This window comes from Lampris incognitus, chromosome 18 (assembly GCF_029633865.1).
Source record: "Lampris incognitus isolate fLamInc1 chromosome 18, fLamInc1.hap2, whole genome shotgun sequence".
Taxonomy (NCBI): domain Eukaryota; kingdom Metazoa; phylum Chordata; class Actinopteri; order Lampriformes; family Lampridae; genus Lampris; species Lampris incognitus.
In genome coordinates, this window is record NC_079228.1 from 17,619,650 (window position 1) to 17,641,971 (window position 22,322).

At 44.8% G+C, this 22,322-nt stretch overlaps 1 protein-coding gene across 1 annotated transcript in view; it reads left to right on the forward strand.

Annotated features, from left to right (window-relative positions):
• csmd2 (CUB and Sushi multiple domains 2) overlaps positions 1-22,322 on the forward strand; it is a 366,715-nt gene that overhangs the window by 186,237 nt on the left and 158,156 nt on the right. The window contains exons 8-12 of the mRNA XM_056298741.1: positions 6,351-6,438; positions 10,150-10,274; positions 16,923-17,044; positions 19,409-19,512; positions 21,303-21,415. Coding sequence (XP_056154716.1) covers positions 6,351-6,438; positions 10,150-10,274; positions 16,923-17,044; positions 19,409-19,512; positions 21,303-21,415 — 552 coding nt within the window. The remainder of the gene's footprint in view (positions 1-6,350; positions 6,439-10,149; positions 10,275-16,922; positions 17,045-19,408; positions 19,513-21,302; positions 21,416-22,322) is intronic.

Consider the following 22,322-nt stretch of genomic DNA (forward strand, 5'->3'; position numbering starts at 1 on the left):
AAAAAAAGAATTATATTGTTCAAACATCAACCAATGTCATATTTGGTGATACCAATTTAAATTGGGTTTTGCCAGCAGAATTCCTCTATTCTCTTCAGAAATAGCAATTAAAAATATGGGTTCCTTCTCAGAAGAATTAAAAGTATGGGTTTCTTCTCAGAAGGAGAATATCTAACTGACAAACGGATAAGGTTTCCAAACATTTTGTTTTTTTGGAAATATATTATCAGTATACTTTGTATTAAGTCTGGGGTTACTGAAGGTACAACACTTGACGGTGGAGCATTTTAATGAACCATGCTCATCCATGGCCAACCAAAACAAACAACAAATCTTGTGTTGCCGGTGTTCAGTTCGCTGTTTTACACGCACGCTTCCTTTTTCAAGTAAGTCCGTGTTGTATTTGGATCAGGAATGATTTATGTGGTGACGATGATGTGCAGCGCCAGTGTTGCAAACAGGGCTGTGTATTGGCGAGAATCTGGCAATACAATACGTATCACGATACAGGGGTTACGATTCAATGTATTGCAATATATCGCGATACTGTAAGAAAGATGATATATTGTGATTTCATAGGCCTGTGTTCTTTGTGCTTACGCTACCTCCTGTCTCAGTTTACGTTGCTGGGTTGGAGTGGAAGAGTCAAATGGCTGAAGATAGATTACAACACTGTTATCTAGCGGTCGTGGGGTTACACACAACACAAAATGTTTTCATGAGCCTTTACATGTACACAATTAAAAATCAATATAGTGGTTTTGAGAATCGATTCGGTATCACAAAAGATAATATCGCGATACTCGAATGTGTCCATAGTTTCTTACACCCCTAGTTGCAAATTGTATAGACAAGCCAATATGCTGGCACACAAATTACATGTGTGTACATATGATGTCAAAACTGCTCTTTTTAGGACCCCCGTACGCCAATCTATACTGCCCGCTTGTGGTGCGATTATAGCAAAGCAAAAAATTAAAAAACTGCTGGTAGCATATAATGATGCATTCTGAATCGTGCTCAAGCTTCCAAGATGGACAAGTGCAAGTCATATGTTTGTGACTAGTAATGTTCCCACTTTTCATGCTATGTTGAGGAAGTATATGTACAAATTTATGTGTCGATAAATTGAGTCCAAGAATGTAATTATGATGCGCTTAACTGAGCCTACACAAAGTGACACAAGGTACTCCTCTTGTTTCTGGAAGCACTGGACTAAACATCTGGAGAGTTTTTAATCATTGTGGAGTTGTGAACTGCTGTTTTAGCTGTATTTTTGCGTCGTGGTCCTGTGTTGTATTTTTGTTGTTGTTTTTTTTAAATTTTTTATTATGGACCAATGTGTCTGAATAAAGCAAGATTTGAATAAGAGTTCCTGTTTCAGGGCTACACATGGCAGCGCAGCATCCAACCTATCCAGATTTCCATGCACACGATCCACTTTCTCGTCTTACTCACCGACTGACACACACACACACACACACACACACACACACACACACACACACACACACACACACACACACACACACACACACACAGGGGAGAGGTTAATTGGGCACAGGCACAACTCGTTTACTGTCTCGGCCCATTCGTTGCTTTCTGTGCCTCCTGAGCAACACTCAATCCCCATCTGGCTTGCCACTGACTTCTAATCGCCTTTTTGGGAAATACGAAGCACCAGCAAACACCTGAGAGGTGGTGGAAATCATCAGTCTGTACGCTTCCATTCACCTCATTGAATTTCATGAAGGTTGTATGGTGTTCCTGGGGGGAAAAAAAAAGACAAGTAAGGTTTTGTTTGTGCCAATGAATGGCTTTATTTCACCTCCCCTTTTCTTTTTTTTTCCTTTCCCCCCTTTTTCTCCCTAATTTTATCTGGCAAATTACCCCACTCTTCTGAGCCGTCCTGGTCACTGCTCCACCCCCTCTGCTGATCCGGAGTGGGCTGCACACTACCACATGCCTCCTCTGATACATGTGGAGTCACCTGCCACTTCGTTTCGCCTGGGGGACGTAGCACATGGGAGGATCACGCTATATTCCCCTCAGTTCCCCCTCCCCCCTGAACAGGCGCCCGACCGATCAGAGGAGGCGCTAGCACAGCGACCAGAACACATACCCACATCCGGCTTCTCACCCGCAGACATGGTCAATTGTGTCTGTAGGGATGCCCGACCAAGCTGGAGGTAACACAGGGATTCGAATGAGCGATCCCCGTGTTGGTAGGCAACGGAATAGACCGCCATGCCACCCGGACGCACTAATTCTATTTGTTTTTGTTTTTTTTTGTTTTTTTTTTTTGTTACTGCGCCTGCTTCCTCTCTCAGTTCTACTTTATTTCACAAAGTATAACTCAGGCACTACACCATCGCAGCCTCTCTTCATCCACCAACTGCCATGTTTGATCATGGCCTTGGAAAGGGACTCATGAGTTTGTGTTTTGACATGGGAAGTCAAACATGCAATATGCGTGACATTCAAGCGGGAAAGTTGCAAGAGCACTGTTGCTAGGCCAGTGGGCAAACGTTATATCAGGAAGCCACGGAGGGTAAAGATTTATTGACCTAACAGCGGGTTAGTTTCTCATTTTCAAATGGGTAATGCAAAAGAATAAAGAAAGAGGAAACTACATGATCATTGGGAATATCAACATTTTCCTCAGATATGTGTTAAATTGGCCGAATAAAAAAAATCATATATGGAGTAAAAAATTACTCTATATATGACTAAAACTACAATATAATTATACTTACCATCTGCCACAAAATGGACATCCATGGGCTCTGCCATTTAGTAAACAAGAAAGGAAAAAAAACCCTCTTTTTCGGGCTTCTTCCCTGTTTCTCAGGGGTCACCACAGTGGATTTTATAGTTTCCATCGGTACCCTGTGAGGACACAGCACCAATGGCGGTTGTTGTTAACTCGGCCCGCGACCGATCCGATATGGTCTTGTCAATCCGCATACCGATGTGGTAAAATTTTATGTCAGATGCCCTTTCTGACACAACCACTAACCCTATGGGCGGGGGCACAAGTAAAGCGCTGGATGCCATCCCAGTATTCATGGACTTACGCCCATGCCTGTCACGCGAAGAAAGAAAACAAATATACCACAATGAAAACAATGTAAGAATCTTGTCGCAAGTCATGAACTCAAAGCTTACGGAGAGTTTCCATTTTCCTAAGTTGTGAATGCCAAAACAGCAGTTGTTCATACGGACTCTCCCCGTAAATGTGGTTAAACACGAGCCCATTTGAAGACACCATCTGTATTTCTGACTGTTGGTCACCTGCTACAAACAAGCCTCATTTATAATTCATTACTTTCCTATGTCGCTGTCCCATTGACTTGCCCCCAGCCGCTTCCTCTTAGATCCGTTACTGGTTTGGCCAAGCTCACCTGACTCCTCTGGTCACTTAACCCTTCACGACCGTTGAACAGGATGGATGATTTAATAACATAATGTTAGGGATTTGTTAAAATTTGCTTTTTTTTAACAGATGGTGTGCCAGTAAGCAATGATAAGCAGTCAAGCCTCACATCAAATGAAGCATCATGTTGATGTACATAAATGCTAATGATATGTGCAATGTAAATGTCAAGCACATCATGTGTGTCACAGAGGAAATGTCTTTATGCATACTCAATAATCCAGGTAAGAGAGTTGAATCAGTTCATCTGGATACAGTGTTTATTGAGAGAAACGTTTCATCACTCATCTAAGTGACCTCTTCAGTCTCAACTGACTGCAGGTATCCCCACCCTTAGAAACAATAAAGTGGCATAATGACCAAAAACAACCATTGGTTTCATATGCAAATTGCCTTGAGCATTAACTAGAGTTACAGTGGTCATGTGTACTGTTCACACAGGATTTGGGAATGGTTGCAGTCACAGCACCGTAAAATGTAAATTACCATAGATTACTGTAAACCAACACATAGTGATCAGTAGTTAAGGTCTGACTCTCATCATCCACTGGAGCACAAACTAGGAGTCATCAGGATGCTGTACCATCGAGCTGCAATGTCACCACCGACACAGCGGCTGGGGAAGAGGAGAAATCCCACATTAAAAAGGCCCTGGTTAAGTTTGGTTATCCTAACTGGATGTTTGTCTAAGCCAGGAAGATGCCCAAACAGAGCACCAGCCAATGGAAGAGAGGAGAAGGACAACAGCCGCCTGAGTGTAAACCAGTGGTGATTCTGTATGGGGTGGGAGTTTCGGAAAAACTGAGACGTGTATTTTCCAAACACCGCATCTCAGTTGCTTTCAAACCCCAAAACACGCTGCACCAGAAATCGGTCCACCCCAAGGACCGGGTCCCCCGGGCACAAACAGAGCAATATAGTGTACGCTGTTAAGTGCCGGGAAGATTGTCATGACTTGTACACCGGAGAAACCAAACAGACGCTGGCCAACAGACGATGGCACAACACAGAAGAGCTAACACGCCAGGACTCTGCGGTCTACACCCATCTACAGGCCAGTGGCCACTCTTTCAAGGATGAGGATGTGCACATCCTTGATACGGAGGAACGATGGTTTGAATGTGGAGTCAAAGAGGCCATCTATATGAAGAGGGACCGACCATCCCTGAACCGAGGGGGGGCCTAAGAGTACATCTGTCACCATCTTACAATGCTGTGATTGCAAACATTCCCCAATCCTCTGTGAATAGTACACATGGCCCTTGTAACTCTAGTTAATGCTCATGGCATTACCCAATTTCCCCTCGGGGATGAATAAAGTATTCTGATGATACTGGTAATTTGCATATGAAACCAATGGTTGTTTTTGGTCGTTAAGCCACTGTATTGTTTCTAAGGGTGGGGATACCTGCAGTCAGTTGAGACTGAAGGGGTCACTTAGATGAGTGATGATGAAACATTTCTCTCAAACGTTGTGTCCTCTGTTCCTCTGTTGTGTCCACACAGAGGAAATGCTGATGATGGCTTCATTCTGACAGTTCAGACATTCTCATCTTCGAACTCTTTAATTTAAAAATAAACAAAAAATAATTCATTGGCTTTAAAATACACTACCGTTCAAAAGTTTGGGATCACCCAAACAATTTTGTGTTTTCCATGAAAAGTCACACTTATTCACCACCATATGTTGTGAAATGAATAGAAAATAGAGTCAAGACATTGACAAGGTTAGAAATAATGATTTGTATTTGAAATAAGATTTTTTTTACATCAAACTTTGCTTTCGTCAAAGAATCCTCCATTTGCAGCAATTACAGCATTGCAGACCTTTGGCATTCTAGCTGTTAATTTGTTGAGGTAATCTGGAGAAATTGCACCCCACGCTTCCAGAAGCAGCTCCCACAAGTTGGATTGGTTGGATGGGCACTTTGAGCAGATTGAGTTTCTGGAGCATCACATTTGTGGGGTCAATTAAACGCTCAAAATGGCCAGAAAAAGAGAACTTTCATCTGAAACTCGACAGTCTATTCTTGTTCTTAGAAATGAAGGCTATTCCATGCGAGAAATTGCTAAGAAATTGAAGATTTCCTACACCGGTGTGTACTACTCCCTTCAGAGGACAGCACAAACAGGCTCTAACCAGAGTAGAAAAAGAAGTGGGAGGCCGCGTTGCACAACTGAGCAAGAAGATAAGTACATTAGAGTCTCTAGTTTGAGAAACAGACGCCTCACAGGTCCCCAACTGGCATCTTCATTAAATAGTACCTGTTAGAGCCTGTTTGTGCTGTCCTCTGAAGGGAGTAGTACACACCGGTGTAGGAAATCTTCAATTTCTTAGCAATTTCTCGCATGGAATAGCCTTCATTTCTAAGAACAAGAATAGACTGTCGAGTTTCAGATGAAAGTTCTCTTTTTCTGGCCATTTTGAGCATTTAATTGACCCCACAAATGTGATGCTCCAGAAACTCAATCTGCTCAAAGAAGTGCCCATCCAACCAATCCAACTTGTGGGAGCTGCTTCTGGAAGCGTGGGGTGCAATTTCTCCAGATTACCTCAACAAATTAACAGCTAGAATGCCAAAGGTCTGCAATGCTGTAATTGCTGCAAATGGAGGATTCTTTGACGAAAGCAAAGTTTGATGTAAAAAAAATCTTATTTCAAATACAAATCATTATTTCTAACCTTGTCAATGTCTTGACTCTATTTTCTATTCATTTCACAACATATGGTGGTGAATAAGTGTGACTTTTCATGGAAAACACAAAATTGTTTGGGTGATCCCAAACTTTTGAACGGTAGTGTATGTCTTTTTTAATCTTATACACAGTGTTTGTTTGGACTAGATTTTGAATAATCTATCCTTTCTTTAGCTTTCCTTCTCTGCCTTTTTTCATCTCCTATTCTCTCTCTCAGTGTCTCAGATGGGTGTGGCACAAGGACACAACATGTGTCCAGACCCGGGGATCCCAGATCGTGGAAAAAGAAAAGGCTCTGACTTCAGGTAACGCATAAGATAAGTTGACTGGAGCACTGCTTTATGGGGATCATGTTCAGAGAAATAAAAAAAAAAAACCACAGAATCCTGAAATTGGATGGACAGATATAGGCAGTTTGCCAGGCATTTAAAGTATCGGTCAATAGCATTAGGCATTCTAGGCAGTCCCCCTGCTAACTCATCGGGTTAAAAAGCTGCACTAGCAGGTAGATATTTTTTCATTGGAAGGTGAAGGCAACAGCTATCAAGGCCCAACAAACTGTCAACCAGTTATGACACAAAAACTTGGTTGGAGGTCTAATTTTTATTACTTTTGTCAAATAAGATTATTCGTACATGATTCAAACAAAGCTATGTTATATGGTTTGGAGACAGTGGCACTGACGAAAAGACAGGAGGCGGAGCTGGAGGTGGCAGAGTTGAAGATGCTAAGATTTTCACTGGGAGTAACGAAGAAGGACAGGATTAGGAACGATTATATTAGAGGGACCGCTCAGGTTGGATGGTTTGGAGACAAAGCAAGAGAGGCAAGATTGAGATGGCTTGGACATGTGTGGAGGAGAGATGGTGGTTATATTGGGAGAAGGATGCTGAATATGGAGCTGCCAGGAAAGAGGAAAGAGGAAGGCCAAAGAGGAGGTTTATGGATGTGGTGAGGGAAGACATGCAGGTGGCTGGTGTGACAGAGGAAGATGCAGAAGACAGGAAGAAATGGAAACGGATGATCCGCTGTGGCGACCCCTAACGGGAGCAGCCCAAAGTAGTAGTAGTAGTAGTAGTAGTAGATACATGATTCTAACAAGGATGCTGGGCTCAAAAAATTTAACAGTTTACCCTGTAAAACTAATTTCATCAAACAAAATATAATATATTTACAAACCAACTTGTTTGGGCCTAGCACCTTCATGCAAATCAGATGCTAGTTCTGTTAGGGTTGGGTAGGAGTGGGGTAATAAGAACACAAAGTTGCAATTTAAAAAAAAAAATCACTATCCCACCCTTTTTTGGGTGATGTGTGTCTTTCCTCAAGCTTGGGTCCTCTACCTGGGAGTTTGAGGGTTCTATGCTGTATCTTAGCTGTTCCTAGGACTGCACTCAGTGTATGCTTTCCCAGTTAGCATTTTACACCCTGCTACTAAGTACTGGACTGTCTCAGGGGCATCTTTGCACAGCCTGCATCTTGGGTCTTGTCTGGCGTGATAGACCCCTGTCTCAACCAATCTGGTGCTGAGTGCCTGTTTTCATGTTGCTATGATCAGAGCCTCGGGACTGTCCTTCAGTCCAGCCTTTTCTAACCACTGGTAAGATTTGTCTATCAGCCATGTCATCTATCTGTTGATGATACATCCAATGGAGGGGCTTAGTCTTCCACGATACCTTCTTTTTTTCCTCCCCACTCTGTGTTCTACTGTGTGGGGTATGTACTCGTGGATGTTCCTCGTTTCAACCTTGAAAGTAGATCTGACACTCACTAACTCTTGACTCACATCTTTTTGCTTATCATAGTCCAGACTGCTGGACTTTGGGTTGGAACCCTCCATGCATTGTAAGGAGTTTCTGTGTCCTGATAACTGTGGACTTTATCTTCGTTGGCCAGCTTATTATTCCAGCTGGGTATCTGATGACTGGTAGGACATATGTGTTGATGGCTTGGATCTTATTCTTCCCATTGAGCTGGCTCCTCAGGACCTGCCTCACTGTCTGGAGGTATTTGGCTGTAGCTGACTTCCTTTCTGCCTGCTCGTGGTTTCCATTTGCCTGTTGGGTACCCAGGTACTTGTAACTGTCCTGTATGTCTGTTATCCTGCCTATCTGGTAATTCGACCCCTTCAGTGCTCACCACCTTTCCTCTTTTTGCCACCATTCAACCACACTTGTCCAATCTGAGTGACATCCCGATGTCATCGCTATAGATCCTGGTGAGGTGGATCAGCGAGTCAGTGCCTCGCTCATTCCTGGCATACAGCTTGATGTCATCCATGTATAAAAGGTGGCTTATGGTAACTCCACTTCTGAACCTGTATCCATATCCACTCTTTGTGAGGATCTGACTGGAGGGGCCACATTTGATGGTTAACTGTGTGATCGTCTTAGAGTTGGCCTCTAGCGTTGTTTTCCACAGCCGCTTTGAGTTCTTCATGAAGGCTATTCATGTTCTGTTGGCTTTGTATAGTGCCAAGCAACCCAGTAACCATGTGTGGGGCATTGAGTTGTTGGCATTCTTGTAGTCAGTCCAGGCTGTGCTCAGGTTGGTCTGCCTGGTCTTAGAGTCTTTGGTGACTGCGCTATCCACCAGTAGCTGATGCTTTGACCCTCTGGTGTTGTTCCCAATTCCCTTCTGATTTTCGCTCATGCATTGACTCATGTGCCCATTCAGCTTAGCTGCTACGATGTCCAACAGGATCTTCCATGTTGTGGAAAGGCAGGTTATTGGCCGGCAGTTTGAAGGTGTTGTACCCTTGTGTGGATCCTTCATGATCGGTATTGTTCTCCCATGTTAGCCAGTCAGGGTGAGACCCCGATGTTAGCTAAGTAACTAAATATTAGTGTCAACTGTTCCAGTACCACCAGAACACTGCAGTTTTCTACCATTGGGCTCATTATGTGCTGAGCCACTATTCTCCCAAATCAACCAAAAACCATTACAACCACACAGGACCGAGAAATGTCTACATTGACAAAAAAACAAAACAAAAAAATCCTACCCATTTGAATAATTGCATATGAATAGGCTGTCTCTGGTGGGTGTAGGTATTGCCAATTGGTCCATGGAATTTCTTTCTTGTTAGAGCTTTCAATATACCAATGGTCAGCCTTAACACAGACAAATGGGTATCATTTGTCTCCCTCGATCCAGCCCTTTAGGAACTCACAGTAGAGAGGACAGAAACGATGGAAACTTTTTTTCATTTCATTTTTTTTCCCATCCAACAGACCACTTTGTCCTCCACAGTTGCCTCATGTGCACTCTTACTGTTACCACTACATTTAGAGGGCAATGATATTTGGAGAGGACTGCGGCTGGAGAAACAGAAAAGTTGCCTGCTCAATGGCCATGTTGGAAAATCTCAGAAAATTACCCCCAAATGTCCTTTAAGGCTTAGACAACACAAAAAATAACAATGCCCTCTTAACTTCCAGAACTTTCCGATCGGGTGATTAATGAACGGACAGATACTGAAACGCCTAGCTCAGCCATACAGTAATGTTTGTGATGGTGACACAGAAACTATGTTTGCATCCAAGTGTGCTTATATAAATGTTTGTGAATATAAAAAAAAGAGTTTGATGGAAGTGCCAATATTGAATAAAGTCCCCAAAATGTGCTTAAAGGTTTATATTCTAGGGAGGCGAATGTTTTATTCAATAAAAGTAAATGTGATAAATTGCAGTGGAAATTAATTGGCCAAATAAAATATGAAATGCAATTAGAATTTAATCCCATGATCAGCCGTTTCTTGTTCTTTACTGGTCCATCATTCTCATGGATGTTGAAGTAAGAACATGTGATATATACCGGGACACACAGAGGGTAGGGTTTTATTTGCCTTAAACCGATCTGATGGAAACGTACCATCAGATCTTACCGAATTCAAATTATTCTTTTGTTTTTTGTTTTTTTGTTTTTTTTCTGCAACGTTTGGTTATTTGCTTGAAATGTATTCAAAAGTTGGATGGAAACATGACCATCATCCCTGTATCCAATCCACCCTGCAGGCGGGGGGCCACAGTGCATTTCTCCTGTGATGAGGGCTATGAGCTGCAGGGTTCAAAGAGCATCAGCTGTCTCAGGGTGACAGACAGTTATGTCGGCTGGAGCGATGATCGGCCCATCTGCAGAGGTAAGGACTGATGATTGGATTGTGAGTTTATGCGCTTCTGTGATGGGGGCAGTCTTATTAAAACCATGAGCTGTCTATATTTCCATATTTTATTTTCACTTCTGATGTGTATGTGTGCGTGTGCGTGTGCGTGTGCGTGTGCGTGTGTGTGTGTGTGTGTGTGTGTGTGTGTGTTCTCTGTGCCTCTTGATCATTCAAAACACATTTTGTGGAGAGTCCCCGTGTGGTTTCTTTTTTTTTCTTCTTCGTTTCCATAAAATTATCATTTTGGTGTTCAAAATTTTACCGTGACTGGCCTGGCCTTTGCTACCGCCTCCACCCCCCCCCACACACACACACAACTCCCACTCCACTAATCGGCCTCTGCTGTCTCCCTGAGTCAGCCATGTTGCCACAGTGATGCCCACCGGCCATGTCTCTTGCACCACCAACCATTTTGTGTCAGAAAGAGAGAAGGGTCCAGCTGGCTGTATGGTGTCTGACATGTGCCTGTTGGCTATACTCGTCTCAGTTTCCAGGGTCAGCAAGCCTCATCATCGAGGCAGGTTTACGGATCAGCCAATTTTGTATTAACTGGCTGGTGTAGGATGCATGCGCTGTTTGTTTACTTGGCCTTGCTGATTTTTTTTTTTTATCTATTTAACTCATAGCTGAAAAATGCCTTTGCAACATCCATTTTTTTTTAAAATGAAAAAAAAAGTCGATTCTGGAAGTTTCTGAGCGTTTCATGGACCAAAATGGATGCCTCTTTTACTTGGCCCTTTGCAAACATTACATTTATAGACTAATTATTTTACAGCATCAAACTGGATGTACAACTTTCTCTGACTGTTCCTGTGTTACTCCATCAAAAGCCCAGCAAAATTAATAAATAAAAAGATGGAAAAAGGCTTTACAAACAAAGCCGGTTGGTAACGTGTTCCTGCAGGAAATACCGACCTGAAATCATCAATTGGAGGATTTTACAGGGTGTGATTTCTGATTTGCTGTCCTCTCAGTCACCACTTATGTGGCTGTACCTATATGAGAAATACCTCATTGAGCTGTTTACAAAACGACTCTAGCTTTTTACTGCTTCTTACTGTCGGCAACCTCGGCAAAAGTACAAAACCATATCTTTAAGCACAGATAGGTAACGTTGGAAAGAATTAAAATGAAACTGTGAAATTGAAAGCAAACAATACAAATGTGTACATATACACATTCACACAAACATCTATATATGCACACACACACACACACACACACACACACGCACACACAACTGTAAAGATATAAACTTTTTTTTATTTTATCATTCAGAATAGACCCAGCATTGTAATGTATGTTATGGTAGTAACAAAACTCATCCATCCATGCGTTATTTGAACCGCTTGTCCTGCTCTCAGGGTCGCGGGGATGCTGGAGCCTATCCCAGCAGTCACTAGGCGGCAGGCGGGGAGACACCCTGGACAAAACTTGTTTTACTTTTTTTGGGGGGGAGGGGATTTTTTTTCCTCCCTTTGCCTCAAAATTTTATCTGGCCAATCACCCCACTCTTCTGAGCCATCCCGGTTCACTGCTCCACCCCCTCCGCCGATCCGGGGAGGGCTGCAGACTACCACATGCCTCCTCTGATACATGTAGATTCGCCTGTGAGGAGTTTCACCAGGGGGACATAGTGCATGGGAGGATCATGCTATCCCCCCCCCCCCGAACAGGCACCCCCGACCGACCAGAGGAGGCGCTAGTGCAGCAACCAGGACACATACCCACATCTGGCTTCCCACCAGCAGACACGGCCAATTGTATCTGTAGGGATGCCCGACCAAGCCGGAGGTAACAAGGGGATTCGAACCAATGATCCCCATGTTGGTAGGCAGTGGAATAGACCGCTACGCCACCCGGACACCTACTTTTCTTTATTTTTTCTTTATTTTTTTTAAGTGACAAATGTGGCGGCTGGTGTCAGGGATGTATACTTTGTGGTGCCTCATCTCATGGTCAAGGCAGGCAGGGTTCAGAACACAGAAAAAGAAAATCAGTCCGAACAGGCAACCGGATAGACAAGGGGTAGGCAGACAAGCTTTGAACCTGTTATGCCTAAATTCAAGTTGCCGTGGCTTATAGTCCAAACGGGCAGTCAGATCTGATGAGGGGCAGGCAAGAGAAGCAAAGTCCAGAAACGGGCAAAAGACTTCAAACCTGGTAAACAGGTAGGACATAGGCTAGTGAACGCTGGATATCTTGGCCGTATGTACAAGACAACATGGCAAAGGCACTGTGATACCAGTGATGATGATGGATTACTTACATTTATGTAGCGCTATATGTAGACACCCAACGTGCTTCACAGTGACAAAGGGAAACTCACCTCAACCACCGCTAATGTGTATCACCCACCTGGGTGATGCACGGCAGCCATTTTGCCTCCGGATGCTCACCCCACATCACCTTGAGGTGGACAGGAATGAATCATTGAGCCAATTACATGAGGGGATGATTAGGTGGCCAGATGGAGAGAGCCAGGTAGGGAATTTTGCCAGGACATTGGGGAACCCCCTGCTCTTTGCGATAAGTGCCATGGGATCTTTAATGACCAGTGAGTCAGGACATCGGTCTAAGTCTCATTCAAAGGACGGCATCTCCTACAGCACAGTGTCCCTGTCGCTGCGCTGGGATTTCTGTTGTTGTTTATTAGGACCAGGAGGAAGACTGCCCCCTACTGGCCCACTAACACCAATTCCAGCAGCAACTCAGTTTTCCTCGGATGTCTCTCATCCAAGTACTAGCCAAGCCCGCACCTGCTTAGCTTCCGTCATTCGGCATAGCCAGGGTACATGTTGGTATGGCTGCTGGCAAACCAGGGGAGGATATGTGCTGGAGCTAATCAGGGAAATGGGGAACAGGTGTGGGGTACACTGGGTCGACTGATGACAAAACCAGGGGCAGGAACTGACATGACACAACAGGTGGGTACTTCAAAATAAAACAGGAAAAACAATAGACCATGATTGAGGTTATGCAATGACGAAAGTTATGAGCTGAGGCTGTGAGGGACAATGACTGCCGAAAATAACTGACTGGACTAACCTAGGAGACAGTAAAATGACTGACTGGACTGAACTGGGTGACATCGTAACGGGACTAATTACTCTCTACTGAGAATCCTATATGGGTTTATCAGTCTGTCAGAAAATATACATATAAACAGGGCAACACCTGAAAACTGACGCTGAGGAAAGCTAACGGTGAATTGAGGGTATATGCGATGGCATGGACAGGAAAGAGCTGTTTGCCATGTCAGTCGATTTAAACAAAGATGTCAGATGTGGGCTTCCAGTCAGTGGCTCTGTGGTGATGGAGAGTTTTGATGGACATGAAATACAGAGTAGAGGCAGAGAGAGGGAGACAATTGAGTCAGAATTGTGAGGAACGTGACGACACGAGCTTCCTCCCTGTTATTATTTGTTGACAACTGAACTTCAGATATTTGAGCACTGGATCAGTTTGGCGCTGTGTTTAGTCACACTTAATTACAGAGGATGATCTGCGGAAATAAATTATAACTGTCTTGTTGGTGGACCGTGTAATTTGTGTAAATTATCCCGACACACGGACTGACTGAAATCTTGATGCCAGAAGCTGAACATATTACTAGCATATGGACCAGTGGCAGTATTTCCTGTTCCTTGTCCATGCTACAAGCCGCATTTGTTTTCAGAGTAACCTTGCCACTCCCCCCCCCTTTCCTCCTTTTCCTCCGGCAGGGAGATGTATGTCAACCATTTTGTGCCAGATTCAGCACTCTCGGAGTCATCAGTTTCCTTAACACCCCGCTCTCAGACAAAGTTGTCTGATGCAATCGCCGGAGCGTTTTATCCCCTTTATCGTGGCCTTTCGACTGTCTTCACTACTGCACTCCCCTTAATGTGCTCTGAGAAATCCAGTTTTCCGGAGGCTCCCCCGTTCGTTTTGTTTCACAGCGATCCAATTGAGACAAAATTAGATTATACCACTAAGGAGAAAGGGGGACAGCAAACTGAGAGGGATTATGTGGGCGGGAAGATTGATTGTACTTCCCCTCGTTGAAGCCGCTGCCAGTCACCTGGACAGCAAGGATGTGTAAGGAAGACACATTTCAAAAACACGATTTCAAAATCTAGCATCCAAGATCTCTCATCGAATCCTACTTCATAGACATTATCTTGGACTTAGCTAACAATATCCCGGGTTGGAATTAACATAAACGAATTTAATTCCATCATCCTCGTTCAACCTTCGGTGTCACGCCTTTGCTCTGCGTCAGACCGTTTAAACCAAGATTAAATATGTTCCAGGAATAATTCACGATGTATCTCTGTCCCAATTTAGCATTACTTACCATTAAATTCACTAGAAATATCATTAGCACAGGGCTTGATCTAGGGCTGCACATTTATCCTCTGGAGGTAAAAGTGACAGTTCCGGTCTCTTTATGTTCACCTCCTCCCCCAATCTGGTCAAAAAGAGTCTGTTTTAATATTTCTTTATGAGTTGTATGGTCTTTGACTACTGACTGATCGGTCTTGCTGGAGCTTCGTCTCCATCACAATAGTCCGGGGCATGGAGGATCAGGCCTGATTATCCCCATTATTAAAAAGAGGGGGGAACGATACTTGAGTCGGCTTCTCTTCTGCTGTATTATTTTCATTAAGGTCACCCTCACTGTCAGCACCACTCAAATTAATTACTTCATTCTCCCCCAAACTTCCCCAAAGTTCTTTTTACAATTTAATATGGGTGGTTTGGAGGGTAGAGTGGCGGGGCGGGGAGGCACTAAGCAGGGCTTGAACACCCGCAGGACCTCTCCTCTCAGACATAACTCATTAAGATTAGGGTGCCGGGGTCCAAGGCCTTTTTTTCACGTCACCCCCCACATATGTAGTACTGTATATGTACACATACACACACACACACACACACACACACACACACACACACACACACACACACACACACACACACACACACACAGATATTTCCCTTAAAGTGCTCATTAGAAATTATGTTTTAATTTGGAAGAGGTGTTGGAAGTTTCTCCATGGAGAGGCCCCAGGGCCCCGATAAGAAATGTCACATTGTCCTTTTGAAGTTGGTTTGCTAACTGTTTAAGCACTCCTTTAAATGAGAATGCCTAGTTATGCCTGAATGGCCAAGGCTAAAGCAGTCAGAAATTACAGCTTCACACTGATGTTGTGTTTATTGTTTGTAATCCCAAGATTCAACTGGAGGAGTGCGCTCAGCCTCCGGGCCACCGCCTGGCGCAGATAGTCAATCTGTTGCTAGTCTTCCGCTTCATGGGTACTCTAAATGCAAAACTGAATTGGCGAGTCAAGTGTTCAAAGTACACTTCATTTTATTTGGATGGCACTTCTGTTTATGATTTGAAGATGGTTCATAAACAAAACAATTGCCACTTTATGTTTAAAAAGCTCTTGATAAATAGCTGTGTGGTCCAATGGTCCATCGTTTTCAAAATGGTCCCCACTTACAGTAAGATAAGACAGTGATCCCTTTCAGTTCAGTACAGAAAGCGATGTTATCCGCTTGAAGCTGATTTGAAGTTTAGAAGTAATTTGATCGTGAGTATTTTCCCAACATAACACATATATTTGTTTAATTGTATTTAGAATATGCTTTTTCTATGCCAGCGATGTTGACCAACTGAAAGAGGAACTGAACTGATTTATTTGCGGTGTGCATTGGTTTAACTTTTACTTCTTGTTGACTGGACTATGAGTGAGTGAGTGAGCAAGCGACCGAGCGAATGAGTGAATGAGTGCCTGGACGAGTGAGTGAGTGAGTGCCTGAGTGGGTGAAGGCCTGGGTGAGTGAGTGAGTGCCTGGGTGAGTGAGTGAGTGCCTGGGTAAGCAAGTGCCTGGGTGGGTGAGTGAGAGTGAGTGAGTGAGTTCCTGGGTGAGTGAGTGAGAGTGAGTGAGTGAGTGCCTGAGTGAGCAAGTGCCTGGGTGGGTGAGTGAGAGTGAGTGAGGGAGTTCCTGGGTGAGTGAGTGAGTGCCTGGGTGAGCAAGTGCCTGGGTGGGTGAGTGAGAGTGAGTGAATGAGTTCCTGGGTGAGTGAGTGAGAGTGAGAGAGTGAGTGCCTGGGTGAGCAAGTGCCTGGGTGGGTGAGTGAGAGTGAGTGAATGAGTTCCTGGGTGAGTGAGTGAGAGTGAGTGAGTGAGTGCCTGGGTGAGCGAGTGCCCGGGTGAGTGAGTGAGGGTGAGTGCCTGGGTGAGTGAGGGAGTGATGGAGTTTCACCATTGGTCAGATGGCCGAGTTGGAGTTTCCCCATTGGCCGTTGCTCTTTCAAAGTGAATTGGTGCTAACAGTTCTCTATTACATCATCAGCTGTTCACAGAACCCATGTCAAAACAGATGCTTTTTAAACGTAGTCACGCTAAAACGGCCGTTTAATAAATGTGGCAGTCCAGCCATATCCTAGATTTTACCTAGTCTTGTTTTCTCACAGCTTCAGCTTTTAAGGGACATTTGGACTATTGCTCTTGTTTCTGTAACTGAAGTGACTCATCTCACCTCATTCTTTATTTCCTGCGGTTAATAAAAAGCAGCTTTTTTGGAAGATGGTCCTACCTAACCATTTACCTCTTTCTTGCTGATCTGTTGTAGCACCAATGTGTGGGGGGCAGCTGAGGGGACCCAACGGCATCATCACCTCTCCTAACTACCCCGTCCAGTACGACAACAACGCTAACTGTACCTGGGTCATCACAGCCACAGACCTGTCCAAGGTAAACATTTATTGCAAGCATGATAGGAGCGACGCTGTGTTCCAGAAGGTAATGTTACCGCACCGAGTCCCTTCAGGTATCGGTCCCTTCAGGGATAGCTCAGGCACGGCTGGAAAAAGTGGCTTCCAAAAAAGGGAAAATGCAGAGCAGGTAATATTTATAAGAATCACCGAGAGTGAATGGGAGAAGGAGGGATGGAAAGAGGACGAGTGGAATGGAGAGATTTAGAGAGCGTGCTCAGAGTATATCATGATGGTGACAAAGCCACTCTGTTAAGACCAATGACTTTGGTGTTGTGTTCAAGGCCGTCCAGCTGCCCGCTTGCCAAATATCCTTTGGTGAACTCAAAACAAAATGGCTTTACAGATCCGTTTTCTTACCGCGCTGGGCTGAGTGAAGGAGAGGCTATGCGAGGTGAGACAAGGCGGGGAAAGAGGTAGGCGTGTGTGTGCGCGCACACACACACACACACACACACACACACACACACACACACACACACACACACGTACGCTCTCGCAGACACACTTGCATTCTCACCCATACACACCTGCAGACACCCTTGGGCACACCCGGCGAGCAGCCTACTGGAATAGACAATGGCACTTTGGGCTGTCTGCCGCTCTGCGTCCGGCCCAGATGAAGATGGAGCGCTACTATCCTTTCTCTTTAGAGGTGTAATGGCCTTCTATTCCTACCCGTCCACACAGTGCCAGCCAGAGGAGACGTTAGGTCAGACAAAAAGACCGGGGCAGAACCAGCAGAGAGCAGTTCCAACCTCCAAAATTCAATTTCTAGACGTTACGAACAACGTGTGCTTTTGTCACTCGCTGTTCCTACAGAACGTTCTGGGGTCACCGAGTGTGTCTCTTTTGTTTGTTTTTTACTTTTCACAGCTGTGGTTAGCTCCCAGCACTAATGACACTGAGGTCTGTGCCGAATAAGCCGACACGTTCACATCAAACTGGGCTCACATGTAGCGTAGGAACACGACTATCATGCCTTCCTCTTTTGTTGTCCCCCCCCCCCCCCCCCCGCCCGCCACCTGTAGCCTGGCAGATGGCAGATGAGTTTGTTGGATGAAACTCCATTTATCTGGTGATCTGACCTGCTTTGCTTTCATACCATCCATCACCACTCTCCACCTTGGCAATTTTCATTAGGCACTGGGTTTAACATAGGACAGAATGCAATTTGCATTTATATAAGCTTTTTCATTAGGCCCAGCTCTCGCAGCCCTCTGAAAACATTAAGAATTTGGCGGAAGTTGGTGGCAGCCCATTTGAAATAGACCAGACAGACCTTGGTTTTGTGGTTTTGTTTTCATTCATTTATTTGATTTTTTTTCTCATTCCCTGATGCTGCCCCCCTCCTTCCTCTTTATTTATTGGCATTTTTAAGTGTCATCCTCCAGGCAAACCCTTATATCGTCGTTGATCTGTCATAGGCCTGCCCCTTGTTGCCTTTAGACAGGCGACGCTTATTGTTTTTCTTACCTTGTTCCACCTCCGCTCCATCACTCTGCTCCACAGAATAGAAATGAGACAAAATGAGATGTTTCCACCATTAAAACCCCACACATAAATCTTCTTTATTTTACTTATTTTTTTTTTGTTCTCTTTCATGATGGATATATTCACCTTGAGGGTAACCTCAGGTACCCCTCCCTGATGCACTTAAAGTCATTGTAAATCTGACTAAGCTGTACACACTGGAATTCTCTCTTCCTTATAATGCAACCTGATTAGATGAGAGAGGAGCGAGGGGGCACGCCTGCCGTCTGGCAGACAATCAGATATGTGCTGAGTCACAGGGACCAGAGGTTAAAGCTGAAGGTGGAAAAGGGAAAAGTGGAAAAAAAAATCCCTACACACCCTGGACTGAAATAGGACCAGGTAGTGTTTATGCCAGTCATCTGCACACATCCAAGACTAATACAGGCTTTTATAGAAAACTGATATGAAATGTGATCAGAAGAGAATGTGACGATGAAGGAGTGAAACAAATGAATCAGAGTATTACATGAAAGAGCTATCCATACATACATACATACATACATACATACATACATACATACATACATACACACACACACACACACACACACACACACACACATATATATATACTGCTTACAGAGGTGTGGATGGAGAAGTGCCCACAAAGATAGAGAGAGGAAGAGAGAAATAAGAGAGAGAATGATGGATAGAGATAGATGGAGAGGTGAGAGAAGGAAGGATGAGAGAGATTGATAGATAGATAGAGAGTTTGACAAATGGGACAAGGTCTCGCCTCCCAGTGTCGGAGAGGAGCTGAGCATCCGTCATTCACGGTTGTCATGGCAATTTCTCTGATTCTGATCAGGTGATCAAGCTGACATTTGAGGACTTCGACCTGGAGCGTGGCTATGACACACTGACGGTGGGGGACGGAGAGATGGTGGGAGACCAGAAGACTGTCTTCCACGTGTGAGTGACTTTGACCCCCACCCTGTATTCCCCCCTTCTTCTTCCTTCTGCTCCACTTCTCTTTGTCCTGTCAGTTCTCTCTGTCACTCTCACTCTCTCCCCCCCTTTCACCTGACACCCCACTAGTCTTTCCCAGGCATTTTTCCTTCCTTCACTTTCCTTGCTTGCCTCGCTTTACACTACCTCTCCCTTTGACCTCTCTCTCACTCTCTAGCCTTTATTTTCTCTTCGTGCTGGTCCGTTTCTCCTTTATTTTGTTACCTCTTGAGGCAGCAGTGCATGAAAAGCTCGACTCTGCAACGCACTGTCAGTCACCGCTCCCTCCAATGTTAAAAACAAGATCACGCCCATGTGGCACATGGTTGTCCACATCATATTTGGTCCCCGCTAATAGAGTTTGCTTGAGCAGATGCTCAGCCACGTTCCAGAGGATGTTATTAATTGTCTTAAAATTTATCACCTTAATAAAGTTTTATAGATTGATTTTTATATGAGGCTGCCTCGCCCGGATGGGAGCGGGGGTAGAGGTGCTAGCGATTAAAAAAAAAAAAAAGAAAAAAAAGAGGGAGTGTTTAGCAGGGAGGGTGTTTTGGTTGAGCGGTAAGGAGTGCCGAGATGCTTCCCTGCTTTTTCTATGTACATGCACACAAACAATCGACTTACTCTATCGAAATATGGATGGTCTCCACCTCTATGGACTTCTTCTGAGCATGCCTTTGTGACATTACCTGGACGCCCCTCGGCCATCTATTTTAAGCTAGTGTGGTGGTCTATTCCATTGCCGACCAACACGGGGATCGCCAGTTCGAATCCCTGTGTTACCTCCTGCTTGGTCAGGCATCCCTACAGACACAATTTGCCGTGTCTGCAGGTGGGAGCCGGATGTGGGTATGTGTCCTGGTCACTGCACTAGCGCCTCCTCTGGTCGGTTGGGCCGCCTGTTCGGGGAGGAGGGGGAACTGCGCTACGTCCCCCTGGCAAAACTCCTCACTGTCAGGTGAGAAGAAGCGGCTGGTGACTCCACATGTATCGGAGGAGTCATGTGCTAGTCTGCAGCCCTCCCCGGGTCGGCAGAGGGGGTGGAGCAGCGACCCGGACGGCTTTGAAGAATGGGGTAATTGGCCAAGTACAATTTGGGAGAAAAAGGGGGGAAAAATCCCAAAAATTCATGGCTAGGATCTCCCCCTAGTCACTGAGGTCAGAAGTAGTCCCACACATTGCGCAGCATGGCTCAGGATGTAGAGCGGGTCATCTAGTGATCATAAGGTTGCTGGTTCAACCTCTGGCTCCTCCAGAGAGCATGCCGAAGTGTCCTTGAGCAAGACACTGAACCCCTAACTGCTCCTGGTGAGCAGGTTTGTACCTTGCATGGCAGCCTCCTCCATCAATGTGTGAATGTGTGTGTGAATGTGAGGCGTACACTGTAAAGCGCTTTGAGTGGTCGGTAGACTAGAAAAGTGCTGTATAAATGCAGTCCATTTACCTTTTACCAATCGGGACTATAACAACTGTCACACTGGAGGAAAAGCTATTAGCACAACAACATATGATAACACACCGTGTTGTGCTGATAGCACAATTGAACAGTGTTAACTCGACATAATGATGTACACAACACTGTGTGCAGCTTGGTCTCTGGCCATCTCTCAGTGAACAATTATAATAAAGCTAGGACTAGCTCACGTCTCACACACAACTTACATCCATACACACCTAAACACACACACACACACACGTACCTGAAAACAGTCTGGATAACTGACCTGTTCTGTTGCCCCTTCCTGTTGTAGCCTCTCTGGGACCACCACTCCAGACCTGGTGGTCAGCACCAGTCACCAGATGTGGCTCAACTTCAAGACAGACGACACCAGCGGATCCCAGGGCTTCAAGGTCTCTTATGAAGGTAAAGCCATCTCAGGCGTACTCTCCCGGTACCCGGTTGGTTTGGTGACGCAAGACTAAAAAAAAGTTCAAACATTAAACAGCCCAGTGTTCCAGATAGTCAGACGGCATCAGACATGGAAGAAATGTTAACGCCATGGTGTGGCAAATAGTAAGGTCTTGATCCATTTAGAAACAAAGAAACCAGGACCAGGACCAGACAATCTGCAGTAATGTCAGATGCAAAGTTTGTACTTTGTGCTCACATTCGCTGCTTCGAATTCGCTGCTTTACCAAAGTTGGCAGGCATCCATCACACTTATCCTGCGGTAACAGTGTCCGACCACAGATGTGTAGACTCACTAGCCCGTTGGCTATCGGGTCCGACCCATGAGTTGACTGGTTAGCGCAGTCGCCCGTGGTGCAGGGAACTGGGGTTCGATCCCGCATGCTCTCCCCGTTAGCCAACAGGCTAGCAAGTCTACACATCTGTGGTCGTACACGGTTACACTACTAACCAAGAAAACCACAGGGGCATTTTTTTATTATTATTTTAGTTTGTTCATTTATTTATTAATTTCTTTATATTAGCCAAATGAAGTTGGCTTTCTTTATTGAGTGCTTTAGCACAAATCTGATTTGCTCCACACACACACACACACACACACACACACAGAAAAATCAAACACAAAGAATAAAACTTCTCTCTCTTACTCTCGTGCACGGTGACTCACCCCTCGGCGCTGACATTATTGGATCTGACAGCACACATTTGACTTCAGGCGCCTGCAACATGCGTGCCCTCCCCCACATCCATCATCCTGGTTGGGTTTCAGAGCCGTGGAGGGGTCAGAGATGCTGCGTCAATCTCGCTGAAGGCTTTTATTGTGAAGCTGAGACCAGTGACACTAATGCCTTTCTTTCAGTAA